The 19670-nt window shown below is 48.5% G+C and overlaps 2 protein-coding genes across 2 annotated transcripts; both read right to left on the bottom strand.

The window, feature by feature from the left end:
* Nucleotides 1-4629: 4629 nt before the first annotated feature.
* Nucleotides 4630-5587, bottom strand: LOC134154799 (olfactory receptor 6P1-like). The gene is given in 2 exon segments (XM_062601455.1): nucleotides 4630-5391; nucleotides 5393-5587. Coding segments are annotated over 2 exon segments (957 nt in total).
* Nucleotides 5588-15421: 9834 nt separating this feature from the next.
* On the bottom strand, nucleotides 15422-16399 carry LOC134154798 (olfactory receptor 5B21-like). The gene has a single exon (XM_062601454.1). The coding sequence runs from the start codon at nucleotides 16397-16399 to the stop codon at nucleotides 15422-15424; it is 978 nt and encodes a 325-aa protein (XP_062457438.1).
* Between the last annotated feature and the right edge of the window lie 3271 nt (nucleotides 16400-19670).

Raw genomic sequence — 19670 nt, 5'->3', positions numbered from 1 at the left:
GAGTGTGGCTACTCCATGGGAGGAAGGGAAGCCTGGAGCTGAGAGTGCCAGGAAGGCAGGGCAGGGACGCACCAATGAGAGGTGGTGCCCTGCAGTGTATGGACAAGAAGAGCAGAGCAGGTTTGGGAATGGTAACTGGGGTCAGGTCCAGTCTAGCAAGGACCAGACAAGGCTGGAGGGGTCCAAGGCTTTGCGTGGGAGGTTGGACTGGAGAACTCTAGAGGTCTCCTTCCACCAAAACTCCTCTGCGATTCCATGAATTCTTGCTCCTCAGCCTCTGCTCCAACATGACTGGCAAGGGGAGGAGAGCACGTAGGACAGAACAGAATGAGCCAGGCTGGGAGAGCATCAGGAGGAAGATCCAAAGATCCCTTGCTCAGCCCTGGGCTTTGGAAGACTCCCTCACACATTCCCAGAGACTCCATCTGCCTCTTCCACCCTACTCCGTGCTCCCCTCCCATTGGCCAAAGCGGAGTCCAGCATCACATGGGAGCTCTCTTCCCACGGGTAGGAGGGGGAGGGCCTTCTCTAGCCCCACACTGCCTTTTCCACCCTTGGTCTTTGCACTTGCATGGGCCTGGGTCTGCCCACTTGCCTTCACCACAGTCATGGCTGCACTGATGGCCGTGAATGTGGTGCTGAAGGGAGGCCATACGAGGCTGGCCTTTTCCCTTCCATTGGGATACAGAGACCTGCAGGACAACGGAGCTGGCCATGGATCACCCCACAGCTGGGGGAGCAGCCAACACTGGAAAGGGGTGTTGTGTGGGGCTGGCCTGGGATGATGGCCATGGGGCAACTTCCCCAGTGTATCTATGTAACACAGGGAACACTCTGGGCTCTTCTCTCCTGCAGCCTCCATGTCCTGCTGCCTTTCCCAGGACACCTGCATTTGCCCTGCAAGCGCACGGCTGTGTGCTCCCACACTGCTGTTCCCACACAGCAGCTGAATGGGAGCATGTTTCCTCTCCCACGACCATGTGTGCCTGTGCCAGGTTTTTCGTGTGTCTCTCTTAGGGGAACATAGCAGGCAGGGGAGGCTGCTAGAGATGGTGAGGATCCAAAGCAATGGATTTTGAGGCTGGGAGGATTATCTGCACCAGAAGAGTGCCTCAGTGAGGCCAGCATTTATAAACACCATCCAAAGCCACCTCCTCCGCCAGCTTTGAGATGCTACTGGATGGAAGATGAAGGCACTCTAGGTCTCTAGGTGAGATTTATCTTCTGCAAAGACTGTGATGTTTCCAATAGGAAAACCACTGCTGCAACAGACTGCAGCCCCGGGGAATGTGTCCCAGGAGAACTATGAACAGAATTTCACCTTCCAAGTACATTGAAAATATGAAAATGTCCTTCAGTATCAAAGAGCTATGGGTACCTCCTGTGTCAAGACTTCCTCTTTCCACCCATCTGTGCTACTTACAGCTACTTCACACGGGCTGACATCTCCAGATAACAGGAACTTTGGCTTTTTCAGATTTATTTCTGTACCAGAGGCTGGATGAGGCAGTCTCCTTCAATCTCAAGTCAGAAGTTTTTTTTTCTTTCCCCAAATACACCCTGTGGGTGGAAAAGCCCGAAAGAGCAAGTCTGACTTGAAAGGTGGGGGAAGGCAGACAGCTGAGCCTGCCTGAGCCTGACCATCTCCTCCGGTGGTCGCCAGCAATGGTGACATCAGAGAGTGTGACATCACAGCTGGGCAACCAGGTGAGCACATCAGGTGGGTCAGCACAGGCACAACTGCCTTGGAGGCCAGTGGGCAGCAATGAGCTTTTCTTTACTCTAGCAGAGGTCATGGCCTGAGGGACTGCTTCCAAGCAGTTTCCTCATAGAACAAGGAATAAAGCTTTTCTGTCTCAGACAACCTGGATCTGGTCATTTCTGCTGCACTTCATGACATCTGGCTACCTGCAGTCCTGCTCTCAGATTACCTGGAGCTGGAGGTGGTTCCTCTGGCTTGTTTCTCAGGAAGGGCAGACTGCATCTTGTGTCTGTCATGCTGGTGGAGGCAGTGGGTTCCTAAGCTGGGTCCTGGCTCTCAGAGCTCTCCCCAGCACACACTGGTCAGTGTGCTCATTGCTATTGGTCATCCTCTCCTTTCAGTTCTTCTCAGAGTAACAGTTTCCTTACCAGGTTCACCAGGCTGTCAGCAAAGATGTTTCTGCTCTGCTTATTCAGGCTGACTCAATCTCTTCCAAGCAAAGAGGACCCCATGGTCATCAAAAGCAAAGCCCTGTTGCCAGCAACAGCTGTGCAGCAGTTGTTGGCTCATAGGATTTGTCCCCACCTCCTCATGCCCCTTGCCCTCACCAGCGGGGTTGAACGTAAAACTACCTGGGTCCCTGATTGTCACACCCAGAGCCAGGTGGACCTTCTTGAGGCTCTGCAAGTCTCCCCAGGCAGTGCCTTTAGTGCCCATATGGACAAGCAGCAGGGGATGATTAGTGTGAGGGGCAGACAAGCCTCAGGCATCTTCCCCTGCCTCTGCCTTGGCCTTCCCACAACCTCTCTGCTCTCCTGGGCAGCCCCTCACCCTTCATTCGAGCACCTCACCATGCCAGTCTGCTGCTCCTCACCAAGCAGCGTCCTGCAGTGCAAGTGACCTCACTACCTACAGCCCAGCCCCGACACCTTCCATTACAGCTCTTTCTCACCTGCCTCTCCTCTGTCCTCCCCTCTCAGAGTCACCAAATCACAGAATGGTTGAGGTTGAAAGGGGTCTCTGGATATCATCTAGTTCAACCCTCCTGCTCACACAGTCACCTACAGCATGTTGCCCAGGGTCACATCCAGGCAGGTTTTTAATGTCTCTAAGGATGGAAATTCTGGAAGCTTGCTGGGCAATCTTTTGCAGTGCTCTCTTACCTTCACAGTACAAAAATCTTTCCTTATGTTCAGACATAACTTCCTGTGTTTCAGTTTGTGCCCATTACCTCTCGGCCTATTGCTGGGCACTATGGAAAAGAATCTGACCCCATCCTCTCTACACTCTCTCTTCAGATACTTACACACTGATCAGATCCCCCCCTCAGTCTTCTCTGAGCTGAACAGGCCCAGCTCTCGCAGCCATTCCTCATATAAGAGATACTCCAGGCCCTTCATCATCTTAGTAGTCCTTCACTAGACTCTCTCCAGTAGCTCCATATCTCTCTTGTATTGGAGAACCTAGCACTGGACGCAGTACTCCAGAAATAGCTTCATCAGGGCTGAGTGGAGGGGCAGGATCATCTCCCTCGACCTGCTGGCAACACTCTTAGTGCACGTGCCCATCATACTCAAGATGGGCTGAATCACAGACAGCCTGGCACTGAAGTTCCTACCTAGAGGCATGAGTGCTCTTGCCCATGCCTGGTATTGAGGATCCTTTCTGATGCCCTGAGGTTTACCTACAGCATCCATTTACAGCACCAGTCCCAGCAGGTCCCTTCCCTATTTCTCCTCACTATCTGCTAGGAACTTCCTGATGTCTGGGAGGCTCAAGGCTGTCACAAATGTCAGGAGACACTAGCATGTGTTTAAGCAACACTACCAGTATGTGCTGGTGAATGACAAGTTGACCATGAGCCAGCAATATGCCCTTGTGGCCAGGAAGGCCAATGGTATCCTGGGGTGCATTAGGAAGACTGTTGCCCACAGGTTGAGGAAGGTGATCCTCATCTTGAGTACTGTGTCCAGTTCTGGGCTCCCCAGTACAAGAGAGACATGGAGCTACTGGAGAGAGTCCAGCATAGGGCTACAAGGATGGTCAGAGGGCTAGAGCATCTGCCCTGTGAGGAACGGCTGCGAGAGCTGGGCCTCTTTAGCCTGGAGAGGAGAAGACTGAGGGGGGATCTTATCAATGTGTATAAGTACCTGAAAGGAGAGTGTCAAGGGGACAAGGACAAACTCTTTTCAGTTGTCCCGTGTGACAGGACAAGAGGCAATGGGCAGAAACTGAAGCACAGGAAGTTTGGCCTGACCGTGAGGGGGAATTTCTTCACTGTGAGAGTGACAGAGCACTGGAACAGATTGCCCAGAGAGGTTGTGGAGTTTCCTCTCTGGAGATCTTCAAGGCCCGCCTGGATGCAATCCTGTCTACCATGCTGTAGATGATCCTGCTGAGTGGGGAGGTTGGACTAGATGATCTCCAGAGGTCCCGTCCAACCTTACTGATTCTATGATTCTGTGATTTCCACTGGACATTAGAGTAGCAAGTGCTGTGTGCTGAGGCACTGACCTCTACCCTGGAAATGTTCACAGCAGAGGGAGATGGCTCCCATCTGAGGAATCCACAGTCAGGAAAGTACTGCTACTCCTGATCTCCCTCCCTGTTGTCTCAGATCACACCCCAGATGAATCCCCTGTCATCACAGGAAAAGAAAATCACCACATCATTGCAACATTTCCCACATACAGTAACACACTTTATTGTCTAGAAAGGAGGCACCAAGAAAGGGAATTTATTCTCTTCTGAACCATGCATTTAAATGCTGAAATAAATCCGTACTCTCTTCCCTTCTGCTTTCTAAAAAAATATTCTCTGTGTCATGTTCTTCTGAAGGGATAACTGTTCTGCAGCATAATATCACCTGTACTGAGTTTACTACCTTGCAGAACCATCAATGTTTTGTGTGCAGTAGCACACAACTGCTATGAGCTCTGGGTGCAGACCAGAGCTTTCCTCACTGCTTTCCTCAGGGTCTCCCTGACCTCCCTGTTGCGCAGGCTGTAGATGAGGGGATTGACCAGGGGCGTGAGGACAGTGTAGGAAAAGGAGAAGACTTTGTTGAGCTGTCTGAGTCTGGGGGTTCTGGGCAGCATGTAGACAATGATGAGGGTGCCATAGAAAACAGTGACGACAGTGAGGTGAGAGCAGCAGGTACAGAAGGCCTTCTGCCTGCCCACGCTGGATGGGATCCTCAGGATGGTAGCTATGATGCACATGTAGGAGGCCACTGTGAACAGGAAGGGGAAGACTAAATCCAAAAAAGATAGGAAGAAAGTTACAATTATAACCACACTGGTGTCACTGCAGGTGAGCTCCAGCAATGGTTTAAAATCACAAAAGAAGTGGTCAATGACCTTGGGGCCACAGAACTTCAACTCAGATATGAAAGAAATAACTACTGTGGAGATTAGCAATCCCACCAGCCAAGATGCTGCTGCCAGCTGCAGTGAGAACTTCTGCGTCATGAGGCTTGCATAGAGCAGGGGCTGGCATATGGCCAAGTACCGATCGTAGGACATTACTGCCAGTAGGAAACACTCGGTAACCACAAAAGAGGCAAAAAAATAGAATTGTGCAATGCAGCCCCTAGCAGATATGGTCCTGTCCCCAGTCAGGAAGCTGGCCAGCAGCTGGGGCAGGATGGTGGAGCTGTAGGAGATCTCCAAGGAGGAGAGATTTCCCAAGGAGGAAGTACATGGGTGTGTGCAGGTGCCAGTCTGCCACCACCAACACAACAATGAGGATGTTCCCAGCCACCGTTATCAAATAGACCATGAGCAAGAGGAGGAAGAGTGGTGTCTGGAGTGAGGGGACATTCCTCATTCCAAGCAGGACAAACTCCGCTGACGATGTGCAATTCTCCCATTCCCCTTTCTCCATGTAGCACCTCAGCTCCCTCACTGCTCTTTGCCAGCAAGGATACCTATGAGAAAGAGCTTTATTTATTCATTTCTTCTACAGAGTAATCATGAAGAAAGTTTCTATCAGAACAAACATGACTCTGACACTTCTCTGACTGCATTTGTATTCCCTTAATAACCTCCATGACTAGTGAAATGAGAGAACTAGTTTATTTTTGCAGAAAGTTAAACCATACATCTAAAGGGAAGGGCTTCCTAGGAGAACCAGAGAGGTGAGCTGCCCCACAGAAGTGCTCATTTTCTTCTTGGGGCAGAGGTATAGGAGAGAATCACAGAATCATAGAATCAGTGATTCTGTAGTTCTATGATCAGTATAGGAGAGAAAGCATTCCCTGACATTGTGACAGTGTCTCTCCTGCACCTGAAGTTATTCCAAATAGCAAGCCCTGTCCTCACCAGGCAAGAAAATCCCTTTATGTGAGCACATCATGTCAGATGCCTTTCTCCTCCAAAGAGGAGAATTAGCCAAGTGGCTTATCTCTGCTGTCTAGAACACTTGTTTTGGAAGGAATGGGCCATGTGCTTCCTTTGACGGTGTGAGCAGTTGATGTCCATGCCACCATGCAGTAGAACAGCCTGAGAGGGCTCTTGGAGAGCTTCCACATGGGCTTCAGAGAGAAAAGTGAGCTAGATATGAAGGAAGATGGACACCTAGGCTGATTGGCCAGTACAAGGAAGAGAGGTTTTCAGAAGAGCAGAAGGATAGGGAACAAGGAAGATCATTCACCTTGCATAGGTTCCCCCCTCAGCAATGGTTTTGGAGGGCTTTGGGGCTGCCTTATGGCATAGTCCAGCAGCTAGACCTCAGCACTGCCAGCTGTGCTCACAGGGCTCCCCGAGCAGCACTGCTAGGAGAAGGAGTGGGTGTCTCCATGGTGAGCATAGGTGAGATCAGGAAAGAGCTTCATTCCCCTCCTGTTTGTGGTGAATGCCTGGGATATGTCTGTGTGCACAGCCAGGGAAAGTCCCTGCCTGAGAAGCATAGGCCTCTGCCCGGATCTTATCTCCCAGGTGAGGTAGTGGTGCCCCTTGGCAGGGCTCTGGGCTGGCTCAGGGCCAGCAACCCATCTAACTCCGCACCCATCAGCAAGCTCCCCAGGATTCTGTTCAGCTAACAAGGGCATCACAAGATATGTGTGGAGGGAAGAGGGAGCTAGAGTAGAAGACATCCAGGAAGGAATATGCCCATCCCCTTTCTCACTCATAGATGCCACCATGCAAAGCCTCACCACTTCACCTGCAGTCCTCAGGATGAGGTGATGACCTCTGTGCTGATAGTGCTGGGAAATGATGATCAAGGCCCAAGATGTCATCCTCTCTCTCTTCTCTAATGTGTCCTTCTCCTCTCTGAGCTCTCTGCAAACCCTGACCCAGGGATCAGGCATTGCTCTGTGCTTTCTGTCTTCCTCCAGCAGCTCTGCTAGGGAGTTTCCAGCAGCATTTGAATGCCCCGTGTTCTCCAGAGTGTCCTGGGGTTTATAGCACTAACAAGTCTCTGAAGGTTCCTGCTGCAGCTCATCGCTCCCCAGGAACTGCAGAGAGTGAGCAATGCATAACTGGCCCTCAGAAGAGACTGAAACCCGTTGAACTGCTAGGAACTTTGTAAACACTTCTGGCATACAGCTTTCCCCATAACTCTGGTCACTCAAATGCTGGGACTTGCCTCTTTGTAAAGGAAACTGAGATTGCATAATCAGCAGGCCTCCTTAAAAAATCCTGACACAAAGTCAGGAGAGATCTCTTGAATGGGATTCCCCTCACCTGCCTGCAGCCAACTCTCTGTTCACTGACTCACTCAGGTTTAGAGAGCCCTGATGGCTTCAGGTAGTCCCCCACAATGGTCAGTGGGGAGGTAGAGGCTGAGCCTCCAGCACTTTGTCCCAGCCATAGAGACATTCCCTGACTCCATGATGTGTCCCCCTTGGGTGCAGGGTTTGTATCCTGAGGGTAGAGGGCTCTCCAACCTCTCCCTGAGGCACAGGAGCTTGGTATGAAAGGGGTGCAAGGGAGCAGAGCTACTGATCTTTCCTCTCAATTTCTGTTCCTCTCTGTTACCTCATTGGTTCTCAGAGACCTCCTTTGCTCCTGCTGTTGCATCAGTGGGTGCTACAGGGCAGGATTCCTCTCAGTCCTGTTGGAGTCTCCTTGGCCTCTGCCCTGGCTGGAAGGCAGGAGCTGCTGGCTCCATGGACACAGAATTGTGTGCAGCAGCTTCCTGAGCATCCTAATGGCCATGTACTGAATTGGCTCCAGTATGCTGTTGTCTTTCTTGTATTTGGGATTCAGCTCTGGATGTGGCACTCTAAATGTGGTCTAATGAGCACTGAGTAAGGGGGTGTGATCACTCCCCTTGATCTGCTGGCCATGCTCCTGTGCACACAGCCCAGGAGGCTGTTGGCCTTTCTCACTGCCAGGGCACACTTCCAGCTCACGTTGCCTTGGCTGTGCAGCAGGATCCCCAGGCTCTTTTCTACAGAACTGTTCCTGGTCAGGCTTTTGACAGAGCCTGCGGGCAATAAGAGGCCTTCACAGCTCTGACCGGACTCCCTAGGGGCCTCCAAATACATCCCCTCTCAAAGGCCCAGGAGCTCATTTAAGTTCAGCCCTGAATCTTCAGTCCCACCTTGAGCTACATTGCAGGTGTGCCTCTCCACAGCTGTGTTACAGGTGTGCCTGTTCCTGGCCATGGGCCCTGTTGATCCAGACTCTGACTCATAGCCTGACTTTCCAGCTTGACCTTGGACATGCCTCATCTCTATGGACCTGCCCTGCAGCTATAGGGCTTTGTCTGACCCCGACCACTCTCATTGGATCTGATCTTGATGTGGTGACTTGCGTTCCCAGCTTGACATCAGACCTGCCTTGTCAGCAAGAACTTGCCTGATGATCTAGTCTTGCTTGAACCTGCCTACCATTTCCAGGTCTTCCCTGCTCAGCTTCCTTGGATATGGAGGGGCTGGGCCTTGGCTGGTGGGGTCTCTGCCCTGTTGACTATGTTAGCACACTTGGCTGCCAGCAGGCTATCCATCTGGGAGCAGCTGGCCATTGCTGCTCCCTGTAATCTGTCTCCAGCCTTTGCTGTTGCAATGGATTTTTAATTCCCAGAGGCAGGCTTTGGCATTTGTTGAATTTCACGCATTTTCATGCTACCTGTTTATCAAGACATTTGAGGTCCCTCTTGCTATCTGCTTTGTTTTTGAGCATATTGGGTGTTACCCACCCAGTTTGTTCTCTTCTGCAGACATCCTCCAGGTTTGTGATAAAGATGTAAAACAGGACAGATCCCAGGACAGACCACTGAAGGACTACACTTGTTAAAAGTCCCCAGATAGAGTATGACCCATCAAACAGTCTACAGTGTGCCTAGTCACCCAATCAATGTTGTTCTTCTGGTTGTCCACCCATGTAGACCATCACATCCTGACTTGAGAAATCATGTCTTGAGAAAATCTTGTTAAAGACAAGGTAATTGACATCCACTGCTCTTCCCTCTTCCACTAATCCAGTTGTTCTGCTGTGGAAGGTAACAAGGTTGGTGAGGCAAGAGTTAAACTTGGGAAACTCATGCTGATTATTGCCAGCCACATTCTTTTCCAAGTGCTCATAAATGTGTTTCACGAGGACTCACTCCATGATTTGCTGAGACACTGAAGTCTCAGTAAAGTGAAGTCTCACCTGTTGTTCCTTCGACTATTAATTAATGATGACAAGAACGGCTCGTTCTGAAGACAGCTTCAAATTTTCTTTCCGCCAGTCATTGTGTATGCCTGCCCTGATCGCTCAAAAATGACAGAGACCGTCCTTGCAAGGACATTGGTGCCTTCCTTCACTACACTCAGATGCAGCTTGTCAGGTCCCATGGCTTTCAGAGGCTGAGTTCTCATGAGTAATCTCTGATGCAATCCTCATCCACCCCTAGTAGTTCTACTTCTCCTTGAATCTTTTCAGGAATCACAGAGGAGTTCCTCAGCCTTCTGTGAGTCAACTCTCATTAAGTCACTCACTCCATTCAACAATGGATCAACTCTTTCATTCTTCAGCTCTTCAAGTGTCAAAGGATGTCCTCTCAAATCTGAGCTTTGGCTTTCCTGACACCATCGCTCCATGCTCAGGCCATGTTTCTCAATTGCTCCTTTGTAGGTTCTCCTTGCTTCCACTTCCTGCATGCTGCCACCAGTGCAGTAAACCTCCATGGCAAAGGTTTTGGGATCATCTGACATAGTACCCACCCCTAAAGAATGTCATATTCCATAGCCAGATCACTTTCATCCTGAAACAAAGAAAAAAAACTCTTTTGGAAAAGCAATCCACAACCATCACACCCCACCGAACCTCTTGCCCAAGGTCTGCCTCCTTGTCCAGTCTCTGTCTTGCAAGCTATGAAGATGGAATGTGCCTGTGCCATGCTCATTGGGCTGCTGCCTCCTCTCTTCTCCTGCCTTGCAGACAAGACAAGTATGAATTCAATGGTCAGAAACCTTTCAGCTCAGAGGCAAGAACAGAAGATCTCCCAGAAATGGATCAAGCAGGGAGATCTGGAGTGAAGATTGCCCTGAACAGACACCACCAACCTCATATTGTGAGTTTACTGAGAGGAGGAGGGTCAGTGGTAAAATATAGGCCCCTTCCAGGTCCTTACTGGGAGCAAAGCTTTCATCTTCATTGACAGACAGGACCCAGTGTCCAAGGACTAGGAGTATGGAAGCAGAACAGCTCCAACCATTTCTGAAATCCTTTCCCATATCTCTGGGGCCTGAGAGGGTGTGCTGATCCTGGGTGCCCCTTTGTGCACAGTGCTGTCAGGCAGTCTGACCCAGAGCAGGAACCACCCCTTACCATGCTGAGCATGGCATAGATTCCCCTATAAAAATACATTTGCCCTGGCCCTGGGCCCTTCATAACCACCTCCCATAGCCTCTCCCACAACTGAGCCCATTAGGCCATCACATCACCTCTTCCCTCAACATCCCCATCACCCCAGCCCTGAAATCCTGCTGCCCTCCCATGAAGTCCTGATCTTTTGTCAGATGAATGCCACAACATCTCCCAAACAAGCATGCATGACTCTCATGTTGTTGTCTCCATGTGAAAGGTCCCTGAGCTCCCATATAGCCAATGAATGCAAAGAGGAGCTTTGGAATCTCAATTCATCTTGGTCCACACAGTCCTCCTAGGAAGGAGGAAAGCCAATCTCCTTGTGCTATGTCCAAAGGTGGTCAAGCTACACTGCAGCTGTCACAGAATGGGTGGCAGGTGTGTTGCCCTGTGATCTGAGAATGGTGATCCATTTGTTTTTCCGTCTTTGATCTTATTTGGCAAAGCTGCTTTCCCATCTCATGCCCTTTACTGCTTGCCATTAACCTGGTAGAGCAAGCAGAACCACTCCCTACGGATAGTGACCTTCCTCTTGGCTTTTTTTCTTTCACTCAGATTCCAAAATCTCCAAACCTCAAACGCCTACACAAAGGCATCATCAATTGCAGCTAAAATTAAGACTGAATATCAGGGCACAAAGTATCTGCAGCAATCCATCTCTTGCTTTAGCAGCACTCGTGATGCTTTTAATAAAGTCTGGATAATGTTTTCTTTGAGAATCACCTCAGAATCTCTTCTGCAAGGCTACAGCAGCATCTCTGCAGAGCCAGGGCATTCCCCATGCACACACTGCATGGAAGTGAGCTATTGTATGCTTTTTTTGAGGTAGAAGAAAGGATATACAGAAGCTCACCTCCAGAGATGCTGTAGCACAACTCCCTGCTCTATTCTGGGTAGTTTCATGGGTCTGAGGATGAAGTAATGGAAATGAGATTTGAAGATAAAAAATATAAAACTGCTTGCCTTACTTTTATGTATAGATGGCATTGTCCTCAGGCCACCTGGTTTTCAGAAGAGAATTCTTGTCTTTTTTTTTTTTTTTTTTTTTTTGGAGAACTGCAAAGGGTATTTTGTGCAACACGCACTGAGAATAGGATTTTTCTCAGTTGCTTTTTTTTTTTTTATCTACTACACAGGTATCACTACTTTCCATGGATGAAGAGTATGAGTTCATTTTTGGAAGCCTTCATGGAGTGACAGAGGCTAGCAGAAGATGTGCTCATTCCTGAAATGACTGTAAAATGTGGCCATGCAACAGATCCAGTCCTAATTGACAGAGATGGGCATGGGATCAGGAGGCACAGGCAGCAAGATAGAGGTGACCACAGGAGGGTGGGCATAGAGATGATTACAGACAGGAACTAGTGACAAGGCTCTGGACTGGAAATCTGGCCACCAATTACACAAAGATGAGGCAGGATAAATATCAGAGAGAAGAATCAAAATCCTTGCAAAATAGATAGACAGAGAGACAGCCAGGCAGGTGGACAAATTATGGTATCAGTGGAGAGGTAGGCAGCAGAAGACTTAGCTAGATGAGTTATTGGCTAGCTAAAATTTTAGGAATGCAAGTTTACATCATGCAGACAATAACATTTGTAGTTTGTAGGAAGAAAAAGAGAAGATATAATCTTCTTTCCACAAATGGAAAATGTTCTTATAGAAGTATCAGTAGTTTTAGCAAGATTAGCATATATATATATATTTGTGGCAAAAAAAAAATGTCTGGCATTACTAATTATAAGCACTGGTATATGTATGCTGTTAATCTCTATACAGCATCATTTCCTTTTTTATACAAAGGAAAAGAGAGTGTGTAAAATAAAATGATTCACTAGACATATATTAAAGAAAATTTATCTTTCCACAGAAAATGACAACTGAGCTTGGTCTAAAATTAACCTTGGGAAATTGCCTGGTTGTAGAAAAAAATATGTAGGAGTTGTTTATCCTACATTTTATTTTTATTTACATTTTTTGGGCCAATGAAAAAAAGAACAAGTAAATATAGCAGATGGTATTTGCTTCTCATCCCCACTGAGATTTCTTCATGGTGGCTGAAGAAGACTTTATGGTTTCCAAGAAGTCCATATTGCAGGTCTAAAAGGAGGTGGTCTTTTCTCTTACTAGTGTGAGCCCTAGCCATTTTAGAGAAGGAAGGGAGAAATCATGTTCCCTCTGCTCTTTTCTTGACTGCAGAGGTTTAGGGTGCAGCAACGCACGGAGGGGATTCATTTCCCCTAGGCATCTCCATGCACAGGGTAGATGTCACATCTGAGCTAACCATCACCTAGCATGAAAGGTGCCTGGAGTGGACAGGGCCAAACAGTCCAGCAGACACTTTCCCAAAGCTCCACAGATGTGACTCCTTGACAACAATTGTCCAGGGAGCCACAAGTCAGATGGAGAAGTATCTAGTTTTAGGTATAGACAGAGGAATGTGATTCTGGAAAGAAAAAAAAAATCTGTTTCCAAAAGATTGGTGAATAGGGTTCTCCTCAAATCAGGGGTCTACACAGAGGTTTTCTGTTTTGTCATGAAGAGGAGAATCATTTGCCAAATGTCTAGGGCCATTCAAAGAGACCAGAGAGGTCCAAAGCACTTTCTCAGCATTGGCAGATACTGCATTGGAACTATATGAAAAAAAAATACCCTTTGAGAGTGGCAGCTAGAGGCAGCCTTTCATACCAAAAGGGCTGCACCCTCTGTTTAGGAAATGGCATTCCTCCTGACTCACCCCAGATAGGCTCAGCACAGTCTGTAGTGCCCAACAAGCAATTCAACTCAGGAGAAAGAGAATACTCCCATTTGCTTAGCTAGAAGTCCACCGCACTCCTGGCAGGGAGCAGTTCGAGACCTGGACAGGCTGGAGAGTTGGATGGAGAAGAGCCTCATGAAATTCAAAAAGGGCAACTCCCTGCACCTAGGGAGTAATAAACCCATGCACCAGTACAGATTGAGGGTTGACCTGCTAGAAAGCAGCTCTGCAGAGAAGAACTTTCAGAGTGCTGGTGGACAAGTTAACCATGAGCCAGTAAAGTGCCCTTGTAGCCAAGAAGATCAATGGTATCATAGGGGGCATTAGAGCGATGTCAGCAGGTCAAGGGAAGTTCTCTTCCTCCTCTACTCATCCCAGGTGAGGCCTCATCTGGAGTACTGTGTCTAATTCTGGGCTCCCCAGTACGAGACATGGAGCTACAGAGAGTGTCCAGCGTAGGGCTACAAAGACAATAAGGGGCCTGGAGCATATCCCCTGTGAGGAAAGAAAGGAAAGGCTGAGACAGTTGAGCCTGTTTAGCCTGGAGGAGAGAAGACTGAGGGGGGGGTCTTATCAATATCTACAAATACCTGAAAAGAGGGTGTCAAGAGGATGGGACCAGACTCTGTTCAGTGGTGCCTTGTGACAGGACAAGAGGCAATGAGCATAAACTGAAACACAGGAAATTCCATCGGAACATGAGGAAAAATTCACTGTGAGGGTGACAGGACACTGGAACAGGTTGCCCAGAGAGATTGTGGAGTCTCCATCTCGGGAGATATTCAAAACTTGCCTGGATGCGAACCTCTGCAATGTGCTTTAGGTGACTCTTCTTGACCAAGGAAGCTGGACTAGATGATCTCCAGAGGACCCTTCCAACCTCAACCTTTCTGTGATTCGGTGATTCTGTGAAGAAGCAGCTTCCATGCAAGAAGCTCTTCTATGGAATGAATGAGAGGCTGTTTGAGAGCTTGAAGGCAAAGATTGAAGGAGAAGCCTGTCATGGGACCTGGTGGCAGGAGACTGTTACAGACCACATAATCGTGGTGGGGAAGCAGATGAGGCCTTCTTCAGAAATTCTGAGGAAGTCTCTGGATGACAGACCCTCGTTCTTGTTGGGGACCTGAACCTCCTTGACATCTTCAAGAAGTGTAGCCCTGCAGGGCCCAAGCAGACAAGGAGATTTCTGGAGGGTCTCAGAGATATCTTCTTGACAGAGGTACTGGATGAGCCAACCAGAGGTGAGGCCCAGTGGGTTCTACTATCACTAGTAAGGAAGAACTGTCTGGGGAAGTGATAATCAGTGGTAGCTGTAGCTGCAGTCAGTGTGAAATAGTGGAGTTTCAAATCCGATGAGGAGTGAAGGACTGAAGAAGAAAAGCAGTGTCCAGACCCAGGACTGGAGATGACAAGACCTGTGTTTATGGAAGGTAATTCTAGGTGGGATGCCATGGGAAGCAGCTTTGAAGGGCTGAGGAGCTCAGGAAAGCTGGCAGGCCTTCAAGGTCAGCATCTTCAAAGACAACAGTGCATGTCAGTACTCGGGAAGACAAGGAGGCAAACCAGGAGACTGCCTTAGCTAAGTGGCAAACTCTTGGCAGAGCTCCAACACAGTTTCCCTCTTCAAAGGAGTGATTTAAAACACTAGAGCAGATTGACAGAGGACAGCATAGCCATTGATATTGAGATAGTTTGCAACACCTCAGCACTGAGACAGTTAATTTTATCCGAAGGAAGGAGAAGAGACCTTTTGCTCTAGCAGAGATGAGAAAGGAAGTTCAGTGGCTGGGAAATAAGAGGCAGTAAACAGGGATATTAACAGAGATCTGAAATTGCTGTGCATGGCAAGAGTTGCACTATCTGAGCTTATTAGAGGGTCATATCTCTATATGTCGGATTGGACTCATGTCATCTTGACCACCTATAAGCACACATATAGACACTTTTTTTCATCAGTCTTTATTAGATGACTTAGAGAAATACATATATATATATATCTAAACATAATGTATGTGTATGCTAATATATATATATTTGCTAATGGACTCTTCCATCCCTTTCTGTTTTAGCTTCACATACTCCTTGAGCAATTCCTGGCACCAAGCAAACATCTTCCCCCCATTGTCTCCTTGGTAGTTTACATATGCACCACACATGGTCTTAAGACCCTGGCACAGCAATGTTCTGAGCTCTGGAGATGGCCAAAGCTTTTCTGAGCACCCTTCTCATGGCTTCCCTGACCTCCCTGTTCTGCAGACTGTAAATGAGGGGATTGACAAGGGGTGTGAGGACAGTGTAGAAAAAGGAGAACACTTTGTTGAGCTGCCTCAGCTGGGGGGTTCTGGGCAGTGTGTAGACAATGATGAGGGTACTGTAGAAAACAGAGACAACAGTGAGGTGTGAGGAGCAGGTGGAAAAGGCCTTTTGCTTGCCCACACTGGATGGGATCCTCTGAATGACAGCTATGATGCATGCGTAGGAAGCCAGGGTGGACAAGAAGGGGAAGACTATATCCAAGAAGCTGAATACGAAAGCAATGAGAGTGACTTTCCTAGTGTCACTGCAGGCAAGTTCCAGCAATGGAGCAAGATCACAAAAGAAGTGGTCAATGGCCTTGGAGCCACAAAACTTCAACTGGGATAAGAAAGGAGGGATTGCTGTAGAGATAAGGAAACCCATTAACCAAGATGCAGCCACCATCTGGAGACAGACCTTCCAGGTCATGATGCTTGCATAGAGCAAGGGCTGGCATATGGCCAAGTATCGATTGTAGGACATTATGGCCAGCAGGTAACATTCGCTAGCTGCAAAAGAACCAAAGAAATAGAATTGTACAATACAGCTTTGAACAGAGATGGTCCTGTCCCCAGTCAGGAAGCTGTCCAGCAGCCGAGGCAAGATGGTGGAGCTGTAGCAGGTCTCCAGATAGGAGAGATTGCCCAGAAAGAAGTACATGGGAGTGTGCAGGTGCCAGTCTGCAACCACCAGTGCAATAATGAGGATATTCCCAACCACGGACACCAAGTAGACCATGAGCAAGAGGAGGAAGAGTGTTGTCTGGAGTGAGGGAATATTCCACATTCCCAGCAGGAGGAACTCCCATGATGATGTCCCATTCTCCCATCGATCTTTCTCCATTGCCATCATACATCTATCTTTCTTTTTCCTGCTTTCAAGAAATAGGCCTGAAAAAAGAAGAATGTTTGTTTGTACTTGATTTAAGATGAAGTAAGAATATTTTTGACAGAAGAATAGCCATATAATCTTGCATGAAGGAAAAAACAAACAAAAAAACACAAAAAACTCAAAGAACGACAGAACAGTTGAGTTTGGAAGGGACCTCTGCATGCTATCTGGTCTAACCCACCTGCTCAAGCAGAGTCACTTAGAGCACATTGCCTAGGACACATTGAACACACTGGAGCACACTGTCCAGTTAAGCACTGAGTATCTCCAAGGATGGAGATTCCACTGCTTCTCCAGGCAAGCAGTTCAAGCGAAGAAGTATTTTATTGTGTTTGCACGGAATTTCTAGTGTTTCAATTTGTGCCCCTTGCCTCTCATCCTGGCACTGGGCACCACTGAGCACAGTCTGGTCCCATCCTCTTGACACCTGCTCTTCAGATACTTATGCACATTGATAAAATCCCCCCTCTCTTCTCCAGCCTACACAGTCTAAGAACTTGCAGCCTCTCCTTATATGACAGATACTCCTTTCTCTTAATCATCTAATCATCCTTCTGTCTCTTTGCTGGACTTGCTCCAGAAAGTCCATGTTCAGTCTCAGCAGATACCTAAAAACCACTCATTGCAGCCTCTTTGTAGAAAACACTGTGAAGAAGGGTTTTTTTTCTTTTCATTTTTTTTTCAAGGAGAAAAGGAAAAGCACAGGGAAGATCATTTTCCTCACATCTTTGCCTCCTCTGTGGTGGTTCCTGAGGGTTCTAGGGCTGCCTCCCTACACACCCCAGCCCAACAGCTGGACCTCAGCACAGGCAGCTGTGCTTGCAGTGCTCCCACACAGCCCTCTGTCTGGTGCCCTTCCTGGGGTTCTCACAAAAATAGCGAGAAAATCATGTCTCTGCCATTCCCTTTCTCTCCCTTTAGACCTTTCAGTGAGTTTGGAGATGGGCAAGCAGATGCCTGGACTGTCCAGAGAACTCTGGGGATGGATGAGCCTTTTACACTCTCACTCATCTCCTAGGCTTTCCCTGGAGGCTGTATTGATGGATACCAGTAAGAGAGGTTTCCATAGTCAGCCCAGAATGACTGAGGTCCCCGGCCCTCCCCACTGCATGAGTGAGAGTCAAATGTGTGAAAGCTGAGGGATGGAGACCAAATCCTATAAGACTAGGAGAAAGGGGAGAGGAAAAGCCCTTAATGGTTGGTGGAAGGAAGGACAAAGCATTTCTAGCCCTGAATAGCCTGCCCATCCAAGATGGACAAGTGCCCCAGGATCGGCTCCACCACACCAGCAGCCCAGCTGAAATTCAGCACCCTCAGCCCCTTCCAGGATCTCTGCTCCATGGTGCCAGGGACTCGGCAGCGTCTGGGGGGAGGAGGAAGCTGTGAGGAAGACATGCAGGAAAGGACAGGAGTGAGACTCTGGTCTCACTCACAAACTGTAACTGTGCAAAAGCCCAGCAGTAATATAAACACCACCATGACTTGCCTCAGGACATCCAGCGCCAGCCTGCAGTCCTCAGCATGAAGGGGTGACCTCTGCACTGATGGTGCCTGGGAATGAAGATCGAGGTTGGGATTTCACTCTCTGCATCCCCCCCCCACCACCACCAAGTCCCTGCCTTCCCTGGACTCTGCAGACCACTGCCCAGGGCTCAGGCTTTGCCCTGATTTTTTCATCTTCTCTCAGCAGCTCCTGCAGTAAATCCCCAGCAGGACCTAAATGTCTCTGCTCTTTCGTGTGCCTTGGGATTAATAGTACTAACGAGCCTCTGGGGGTTGATCCTGCATCTTGGTTCTCCCCAGAGGCTGTAGAGAGTGAGCAATGCATAACTGGCTCCCAAAGGAGACTGAAAATTCTGGACTCTGGAAACTTGTGAAGAACTCTGGCAAGGCCTGACTTTACACATAACTCCTGGTCATTTTAATTCTCGTTCATGCCCCTTTGAAAAGGAACTGGAGGCTGGGCAGCCACCAGTACTACATAAAGTTCATGAAACAAAGTCATTAGAGGTCCCATAAATGGGATTCTCCTCACTTCCCTGCAGACAACTGTCTTTTCACTGACTCGCTCAGGTTCAGAGAGCCCTGACAGCTTGGGCTGGTCCCTCCAGCCTCCTACAATGCCTTTTGGAAAGGCTGAAAGTCACCTCGAAATTCCATGTCACATTTCCACACTTGCTCAGTCTTTCTCCAATGTCCAGGATCATCAGAAAGGGCAAACAGACACAAATATTATAAGATCAAAAGGGTAATTCATGTTGGAAAGAACATCTGGAAATTTCTACTTCCACCTCCTTACCAAGGCAGGGACATGTTGACATCAGTCCACATTGCTCAGAGGTTTATCCATCAGGTCTTGAAAACCTCCAAGAATGGAGATAGCGCATCGTGCACATTTAGACAACCTGTTCTAATGCTTGACCATCCTGATGATGAAAAGTATTTTCCTTCTGTGCAGACTGAACCACTCTTTGTTCAATTTCTCCCCTCTCTTTTCCACCCACAGAGCACTTCTCTCATTTGAAGTCATGCTCCTGGAGACATCCTCAGTGTCCAGCAGCTGCAGAGCTGGGAGCTGCTCCCCTCACAAATTCCAGAGTGAGCCAAAATGCAGGTCCTGGGGCACAGCACTGCCTTACAGGCTCTGCAGCAGAGCCAGGACAGCAGTACTGCAGTGTGTGGGCATGTCCTGAGAAGCCCAGCATCAAAACTGTGGGAGATCCAGGGAGTCAGGGTTGTACAGCCCCCTTGGGAGGGCCTGGGTGTCTATGGTGGGACGCAGGGTGCCAGAACTGTACAGCCCCCAAGAGAGCTACAGTTCCAAGGTTGGTACAGGGTGCCAAGGACTATACTCAGAGGAGAAGCACTGCCTTCAGGCCATGCTGAGTCCAAGGATCAGCTGAGCCCTGGACTCAGCCAAAAAGAAAGCTGGGCAAAATTAATGGGAAAGGGAAAAATTATCCAGATTTGCCACTTGGACTTTCCCAGGGCTTTGGAGACTGGCAAAGACCAGGGTCCCAGATAAAGCCCTCTAGATGATGTGTCTTAAGGGATGCTCTTTTGGGGCATATCATCTCTATCTTAAGCACTGTAGACCAAGAAACCTTGCTGAGGACTTTAAAAAAACTAAGAACCTACTTTGGTGCCTCAAGGAGGAAGGCTGCGTTCTGTCCCATGCTGTCCTACATCCTTCTTCTACAAAAAGGGTGGTCCACAGCAGCTA

The sequence above is a fragment of the Rhea pennata genome, unplaced genomic scaffold (genome assembly GCF_028389875.1).
Source record: "Rhea pennata isolate bPtePen1 unplaced genomic scaffold, bPtePen1.pri scaffold_44, whole genome shotgun sequence".
In the NCBI taxonomy this organism is placed as follows: domain Eukaryota; kingdom Metazoa; phylum Chordata; class Aves; order Rheiformes; family Rheidae; genus Rhea; species Rhea pennata.
This window is presented reverse-complemented; position numbering and strand designations above follow the sequence as displayed.